The sequence below is a fragment of the Cyprinodon variegatus genome, unplaced genomic scaffold, assembly GCF_000732505.1.
Source record: "Cyprinodon variegatus isolate N-32 unplaced genomic scaffold, C_variegatus-1.0 Scaffold501, whole genome shotgun sequence".
Classification (NCBI taxonomy): Eukaryota; Metazoa; Chordata; class Actinopteri; order Cyprinodontiformes; family Cyprinodontidae; genus Cyprinodon; species Cyprinodon variegatus.
Genome location: NW_015150954.1, coordinates 275,172 through 284,531, shown reverse-complemented (window position 1 = coordinate 284,531; position 9,360 = coordinate 275,172). Strand labels below are relative to the sequence as shown.

Here is a 9,360-nt window from a genome sequence, read left to right as displayed (position 1 = left end):
TCAATAAATAATTTTTTTTCTCTCATTTTAGAATTCATCAGTGTGGATTTGAGCTACGATAGGCTCAGATCCCATGGCAGCTGTCAGACCCTGGACTCAGAGTCACAGATCTCTTTTACTGATGCAGCATAATGTTTTACTGTTGCTTAATAATGATTTTCCTTCGGTCTACAATATTACAGAGGCTGATTGTATAAATGGTCTACAGACAATAAAGGCAGATCTCTGCATCAGATTAAATGGTACTGGCACACGTGTATATATTAAACCGGTTACAGAAACTTTAAAAAATAGCACAATTTTCTAAATGTTTGCATTGAACCATTGTGAAAAAAAGGATGTATTCACATAATCCTCGTAATTGTGCAGTGCAGACTCATTAATAATGTTGAGACGGGTTTATAGACAATGGTGATAGTTGAACTTGCTCCTTCTGTTACAATGTCTTGCATGACTGCTTATTAATTTTTGTGCGCATTAAGAGAACGTCAAGGCCTAATTAAGTTACTCAACTTCTAAAGCAGTTTGGTGCTTTGGAATGACTAAACCTTTCAACCACAACCTAAATGCGAATTTTCCCTGGATGGTTTCGTTATAGACGGTCGAACCAAAACGAATTAGCGCGCTAACCACAACCGTCTAAACTCCTGTTAATATGCACATAGATAGAAAGACACATAACTACACTACTTGTGAGAATTTACACAAATCAGAAAGTATTCTATCATCTTTGGCAAAGAAATGCTTAATTCAAGCAATTTTTTTCAAATAAAATTTTTTACCCTTTTTGGAAGCAGACAGTGGATCATTTTCCAAACTTCTTTAGAAACCTTATAAAATCATTAAGGTTCTTATTTTAATAGGTATTACTAAATACAATTAAAGGATTAAAAGTTTTTCATTTTGTTATGGGAGATTAGATGTGCTAACATTACAAAACTTCAGACAAAGTGATCAGAGAGAGAAAACGGACTCACAGCGTAGCCTCCGATCAGCACCGCAGCATTGGACCGTTTCCTTTGGTCAAAGCTAGTGTAGTGAACAATTCGCTTCCTGGTCAGCGTGAATGACTGCAAAGAAACAAAAAGGATCAAACTAATGAACATTAGAAGATAAACATATGGCTTAACTGATGTTCAATTAGCATTTTAATCCCACCCCCATTCAGAAATCCTACCAACACGACATTACCAGTGATACCAACTCTATAAGCAGAGGATGAGTCGACCCTTTGAGTCGGCCTCTTTGGCATTCATGTGTTAACAAATGACCAAGTCAAAGTTGATCATTTTAAGGCAGAACTAAAACTGCAGCTGCTGAATCAGAGAAAACACTGAGCTGCGGATTCTCACAGCAGTCTGTGAAACAATTAGCTGCCACAGTTTTCTTATTAGAGGCTGCCTGATGAACCTGGTAATCATTAAGTGTGAGAAACTTCCAGAACAACACTGCCAGAGTTCTCGTTCCATCCCATTATTCCCGTTTGTTGCACATGAGGAAGGGCCACGAACCAGAACAAGTATAATGGATCAACTCATACCTCTCAGAGCTTTAAATCTGGCCTCATAAAAAAAGGTTGAACAAATCAGTATAAACCATGTATAGATTTATTAATCATTTTGTATTGTGAAATGTTAGAAAAGCCTTAATCAGGTGATATTACTTGAATAAATCAACATAAATCAATGCCTGTGGTGAAAAGAATGGTAACATGCAAACATCTATGAATCTGGAAATTAAAACACTTGAAATGTAACTTATGAATCATAATAGTTATTTGTTCTCAAACATCTAGAGGCAATAATAATCCAAGAGTCCATTAAATGAGCATTTATTTATATACATGAACACAATCACACATTTTCATTCATACAATTATTAGCCGTAGGCAACACGGCCACAATTTTGCAAAAATTATGTATATACCATTGATATTCACCTCCCCTTCTTCAATCTTATATATTGTTAAGAGGACCAGTTTGAACCTTTCCCTAAACAGTCTCCTGCTTGGAAATGCTTTATTTCAACTTCTATACTTTCACACCATTTACTCTTTCGTTCTTAGTAAGATTTAAAAATGTAGATTATTCCTGTAATTATACCCTCCCCTCAATCAACAAATAGTTATTGTATGCCATCTGGTAGCCATCTTTTTTTCTAGTTTTAAATATTATTTGTGGGGTTTGAAATTCTACCAGATCAAACTATTTGAGCAAACAGGAGTGAAAGATTAATGGAATAGTTTGATCATCATAGCGAGTGTTCTGAATAGGGCTGAAACAATTAATTGGATTATTTGTTAATAATCGATTATTGAAGTAATCGTCAATAATCGATTAATCGCAAACTGGAGTGTAGAGACCCTAAAACGTGGCTTCAGATGACAGAGCATCCCACTTAGAGAAATAATTGTGTCACAATTAAAATAATTATATATATATATATATATATATTTTGCATTTAAGATAAAAAACATTTTTATTTGTCAATATGCTCTATCCAGAACTCATCAAGAAGAAAAGTTTTAGTTTCAACTGGTTTAATTTCACAAAGGTCTTCTTTAAAGAACCTTTTGCTATCAGATTATTTGCTATCGAAAAAATAAACAACAGATTCATCGATTTGCAAAATATTTGTTAGTTGCAGCCCTAGTTATGAATTATCCTGATTAGGTGAACAGTATAGAATGTGTAGTGCTTTCAATATTTAGAAAATACTTAACTTAAAATTGGGATGATTCTAGGTAGCTTAGTCCGAAAAACTCTGATGTGAGGCTTCCAGCAGATCTTGCATCGAAAATAATCACAGCCAAGATGTATTTAATTTACTTGTTCCACCTCTACACCATCTATTGTGAATTTTACATCTATATATTCTTTATAATTTTTAAATAAACTTTGTTCAGATTTAAGGACAATTTGTTTTTGTTTTTTAAAGCATTTTTTAGCTTATTTGTCTCTGGGGTGATTAAGCTCACAGAAAATATGAGTATCATCTACAAAGAAAAAATTAAACCCTTTTGAAACCTTACAAAATGTAGTTTATGTAGAGAATAAACACTATGAGTCCCAGTGCTGTACCATGTGGGACATCAGAAGCAATTTCCAAGCATAATGACTGATTATCATCTGTTCTTGAATATTGTTGTCTGCTACTTCAACTCAGCTCCTCATCCACTCCAGAACCCCCACTCCTCCCCCTGTACACCATAATACTCTGATTTCCTGATATACTGGGATCAATTGTTTAAAATTATTTTTAATCAGCGAAAGGAACAACTGTAATTTTCTTTTTTTAATCTAGGGCGCTGCTGACTCCCTCTATTAATACCAGGACTGTCAAAGTTGCAAATCTCTAATCTAAATTCATACTGACTTTAGTTAGTTTGTGTTTATCTAAAAAGTTTTCCAGTCTGTTAATAAAGAGTTTTCTAAAATCTTGGAAAACTTGAAAAAAAGAAAGAGGCCTATGGTTTGTGAATTGTTGCCAATTTCTTGATTTGTGGAGCTGTATGACTTTCTGCAGTTTTAATTTTGTTTGGAAAGTTACCCGTTTGTCTGGCGGCACTGGATCTTTCATTTTTACATTTAACAGCTATGACTTTTCCTTCTTCCACTGCTTCTGGATTTTTTTTTTTATATGGTAACTTGTTGCAGCTCTGTTATCCAGGATCAGGTCTCTTCTCTGACAGTTTTGGGGTCACATACTAAACACCAGTTGATTTTTTTTTCAATCACTAAAGACATATAATCAAAACCTTCACTGTTGAGTATAAAATATTGATAATAATTTTTTGGGATATTTAATATATATTCCTTTTTTATATATATATATATATATATATATATATATATATATATATATATATATATATATATATATATATATATATATATATATATTTATGTTATTCCGATCTGATAGCTTTCTGCTTTTGCTCCATCAGATCAAAGCCAAAAAAAAACAGCAGACAATCAGGGCTCAAACATGAAAACATAAAGCAATGAGGCTGTGGGATGTCTTTGGGTCTAAGTGGAAAAGTTCAAACCAAGAGCAAATCCAGAGAATGAGACCTTCACCAAGTCAGACTGGTGAAATGGGATCATCTGGAACCACACAGCAACAGTTTGGTCTTATTCATTGGTAACTGATGCTGCTAAACCCAGATTATTTGTAAACTGGGAATGAATAGTAGCTTTATGTTGCGTGTCTAACTCGGGAGTACGCCACGTGAATCCAGACCATCCGGTCGGTTTGATGGGTGACAACAGTCAACTAGAGGAATCCAAGCACCATGGCAACAAACACAAACAAGGAGAAAGCATGTTTAATCGTGTGAATGAGGAGCTGACGAGCCAAAAGCAGGAGCAGCAGAGCAAGTCCCCATTATGGACGAGCAAACCTGCTGCGCTGTCTGAATGAATGGTTGCGTCATGTTTACATCTTTCCCGTTTTGCATTCAGGACATTCTTTCAGAGGGAGGATCAGCAGCAGAGAAACTCACCTTTAGCTTCTTGTTGAGCTTGCAGCAGTATCGGTACAACATTGCCAAGTTCAGAGGCCCAAAGTCTGCATAGAAACTGGAGAAACAGAAAAGAAGAATGGTTTAAAATAATCTGAGATCCTCAGATTGAAACAAGTAAGAAAACAGGAAGTACAGCTGAGTGCCAAAGAGAGAAAGTCTACCTTGAAATTCCAGAAATACTTCCTCTTATCTTAAGGTTTCATGATGCTGTGCTTCAGAATGATCTAAACATCCCCAACAGGTCCCTCCCAACTGGCTAGGCCTCTACACTCTCGACTGAAACTTCTGGTTGACAGTAAAATTAATTATTTTTCCCAAATAATTTATGACTTCTCCTTTTGTAGACCCCTTTTTTTCCATCTGATGGCATATCAGGCAAAGTTTTATTGTATTTTTTTAAATTAAGAAACTATTTTATGATATTCTTACAGAAGATGATCCAAAGCAATAGGAACACATGAAACATGAAACCTTCAGCAGAACAATAAATCTGTTTGAATATAAAATAAAGAAAAGATTTTGTTTTATGTTTAACCCTAACCTTTAAACGTCTCAAATTAAGTCAAATATTTTGGTCATGTGTTGACAGACTGTCTGTCTGATGATGAGGACATTTACCGTCAGGTCCGAATGATATACGGTACGCTCAGGTAAATATCCTTGTCCGCAAGTTTGGATTCTGTTCTGATAAAGTGAAACTGAACTTGTTCAGATCATATTGCACATCACTGTATACAGCGCATTTGTGGTGCAACTTTAAAAAAGCCAGTCTTCATAAGTTGAAGGTGGCTTAAAATGATGCACTAAGACTTTTGTCAAATAAGCCCAGATGGACCAGTGCCAGTTAATTGTTTGTATCTGTTAGTGTCAGGACTTTTGTGGCTGTTTTGAGAAAGCTTATGTATACATTTATTTGTCGTCTAAATGAGTCTAATAATATCATTATTTTACTGATGACCAATGTCAAATATAGTGCAGTTAAATACTCATCTGTGCTTTGGAGACATTGGTATAATTGCCTCCTGAAGGGTTAGGCACCTTCTCTGTTGTAATCTTATTCTTTGTGTATCTATTTTCTTTTAATGTATATTGGACCTTGAGTATGTAATAATAAATCAATCTTTGGCTACCAAAAACCATAAAACCAACTAAACAGATCCCTTTTACTGAACTTTAGGTCAGAAGGATCACAGCTTAACAGAAAAACTGCAGGGTCCAGTTAAACAGCAGCTTTACTCTCACATACGAGACTGATGTCAAATTTTACTGAGGGGGCAAAAAGTTGGATAAAGGAGGATCAAATACCCAAAGCTACCAAGTCTCCTGCTGTAACAAAAAATAAAAATAAAAATAAAAAAATAACTTGCTTCATATAAGAAAAAAAAAGATTTTTCATCCAAGTGTTTTGAATGAAAAAATAAAAAATAAAACCTGAAAATTAAACTCAGACCATTTCGTACCAATTGATTTTTTTTTCTCTCCCTTATGCTTTATAAAAAAATAACTTACTTTAAAAACCAGATTCACCATTTGATGATCTTTGATTTTAAACTACATTTAAAGTGCACCTAAATTCAAACTGTAAAGCATGCTTGTAAGATGAGTCTGCAGGCGCTGCCGCTGTAAACATTGGAAATAAGACAAAATATTTGCAGCTAGTGGTGTTACGTAATAAGGTAGGTGAACAGTTTTGAATACATACAACCAACAATAAGTGATGACGTGACGTTCCTCTGAACTACAGAAGCCCAAAAGTGGAATTTTGGCCTAGTGGTTAGAGCAGTGCGCTTGTGCTTTGAGAAGGTTGCAAGTACCAAATTTGATCCCCCTCAGCCTCCACTGTGGGTTCCTGATCAAAAGCCGAACCCCACACTGCTCCCCAGGCGCCACACAATGGTAGCCCACTGCTCCCCAAGGGGATGGGTTAAATGCAGATAATGAATTTCCCCATTGTGGGGATAGTTTCTGGGGGTATCTTTTTTAGACATAGAGGTTAAGACAAAAAAAAAAAGACAAAAAAAAAGAAAAAAGAAAAACTAGAAAAGCTGAATCTATCCCCACTGAACGCTTTAAGTTGGCTTGTCCCTACAAAGAAAGCTAGAGAGACTTGCAGCTAGATCCTCGAATGCAAATAAAAGTGAGCAATGCTGCAAAATTGGACTCTACAAAAATTGGACTCTACAAAAGCAAGCTTTCAAAAGTTGAAACATCTGCAAATTGCAAATAAAAATCAAAATTGCAACATTGGTTAATAATTGCAATTTCTACTTGTGCAAAATTGTGCGTGCCCTAATACCAACTCATCACCAGTTTAGACATCTTCCAGCAGTTATTATTGTATATGGGAAGAAGAAATTATTCTAAGCTTTCTGAAAGCTTAGAATAAGCAACAAAAAAGACAAATGGCGACTGGACTTCTGTGCTTTCATGGAGGTATTGCTTCAGCTTTGAACCCTAACACTAAAAGATGAAGAAGGGTGGGGCCAGTAACTCCAACCATGTTCAGATCTAAAGAAGCCTAACAAATAAAATTTGAAACATCTCTAAGTAGCAAGAGAACTAGTCCAGTTGCCTCTAATTGAAGCGATCAAGATTTTCATGTCCTGGACGACTAAAGATCAACACAAATGGTCTCCAAAATATGACAATTTGCTGCTCCTATAAGGGTTTTGTCTTGATTTTAATAAGAGATCAACTGATACAGAGTTACTAAGGTCATTACCGGTACATTCATTGATTTTTCTTCCTCCAATTCAATGATTGATTGATTGATTGTATTGATTTCACAGTGGAGAAATGTACTCATTACATCAGCTCAAATAGTCAAAGAAGATGAATGTGCCAAAGGAAGAAAAAGGTGCATGGGGATATATAAAGTATATATTTTTTTCTTTTTTTAAATAGTGAGATCATTATACAGGGTTATTTTAGAGGGTGTTTACGGGTATATATACACACACACCCACACACAGTTATTGTGCTGGATGTCAAATATAGAGAAACAGGTTATTACACAGGGTATCAAATAGTCAATTGCACATAATAAAAATGGCAAGGTGATAAAAATATTAGAAAAGCCTCAGTTTAAAAAGGATACCTCGATTAAAAAAATGACAAAACATTAACAATGACAGTAAATGTAGTGAGCAGCAACGCCCGCGCTTCATGTGATCTTTCGGTACAGCTGCTAAGTACACAGGGTGCAAATGTCAGTGTCTTGACGGATGCAGAAAAATTCAAATCTTCTTAAAAATGGAAACCAGAAGGAACAACACAAAGTATTCATCTTTTATAAACTGTGCTTTTAAATTAATTTGACTTTAAATAGAACCACCAGCATCAGATGTCATCACTGAAGACTTGGGTGCATCTAGTTATAAAACTCTACTAAATAAAAAAAGAATGTGCCATATCCTGCTCATGTACATTCTATAAATATTTTTTTGCATGTACAAACTATAAAAAAGTGACAAATTTTATATATATATATATATATATATATAAACAAACTGTTTCCTAAGAACCCTGACCACCTTGACTACTTTATTACAAATGTGTTTTTAGTGTACCGTTTAGCTGGAAAGAATGTTTTTTCCCTGTTAAATACAGCAGATGAAACTTACTTTTCATAGGTGAACTCATCATCGGTGCAGAAGTAGTGGGTGTTGGCGGTGCTTTTGGGTTTGCTGCGTAATGTGGCAAAGTAAAGCCGGTCTAAGGATAAATAAAACAGAAAACATATAAGGATATAATCTAATTAAATCATGAATTTCATTTTTTGTTTAAATAAGCAATCCAGCATGTAACTAGGAGGAGTTAGAAGAAGGTAAGTATAACTATTTTAGGGAGGTGGTTTTGTTGCTTATTTTCTCTTTTGTGATAAATAGCTGAGAAGTGTAAGAATATTCCTTCACTGGCTCAATGGGAGAGACTCTGCTGTTTTGATTGTCAATGCAGTTCCCAATCTGTATACAAACTCCCCTTTAAAAGAGATTGACCAATATCCATCCATCCATTCATATTTTTTTTTTTTTAAGGCCAATGCAGATTATATTAACATGTCTTATTTGGAACAATTTTTAAAGCCAATATTTTTTCTCCTACCCATTTACACGATAAAACACAATTCTAGCAAATGTTGCATAAGTCTAAATTTAAACAGAAAATAAAACGTTTTTAACAAATCAAAGAAAGATGTATTAATGTATAGTAAATGGAGAGAGTGGCAATGCATGTGCTTCAAATGATCTAAAGGTAAGGCTGCTGAATTTAATAGAGAATCTACAAACACATGCATGTATCAGCCTATACCGATACAAGAAAAACAACAAAAATCCCTCAACATTGCCAAAAACATTGGCCAGCCAATGTATTGGTCTGCTTAAAATGGTTTGAGCATTTGAGAGTCCAGCAGCAGGATGAGCAATTTCACATGATGATGCTTTTTGTTTTCTTCTCCACAACCTGACAGGCTGGCGTTACAAAGCTGATCAGGGTTCAGGCAGGAGAGGTTATAAAAACATCACCAATGTTACAATGACACGTTTCATTAATTGAATCATACAACCCTAATACCAGTTTCTACCACTAAACATGTTTGAACACATGTTCATAACCATTCTTTTTCTTTTGGAAGTTAGGAATAAAAATTAAATGAGAAATGTTAATAGAAATGAATTCCTTTGGCCATAGTGCCACATCATTATGTGAACTGTAATAGTTCATCAACTCAAAATATTCAAGTTAAAGTTCATCCAACAGGCGAGACTTCACTTCAGGAAAGCAGCACTTTAGATATGTTACATCCCATTAGATCGAAGAGCAAACACTGATTG

General features: G+C 34.9%; 1 protein-coding gene across 3 annotated transcripts in view; it reads right to left on the bottom strand.

Moving 5' to 3' along the window:
- cdc14a (cell division cycle 14A) overlaps positions 1-9,360 on the bottom strand; it is a 39,517-nt gene that overhangs the window by 23,512 nt on the left and 6,645 nt on the right. For all 3 annotated transcript variants that reach the window (XM_015390480.1, XM_015390479.1, XM_015390481.1), the window contains exons 2-4: positions 8,149-8,239; positions 4,505-4,580; positions 978-1,070 (exon numbers count right to left, since the gene is read on the bottom strand). In XM_015390480.1, the coding sequence (XP_015245966.1) occupies positions 978-1,070; positions 4,505-4,580; positions 8,149-8,239 (260 nt within the window). The remainder of the gene's footprint in view (positions 1-977; positions 1,071-4,504; positions 4,581-8,148; positions 8,240-9,360) is intronic.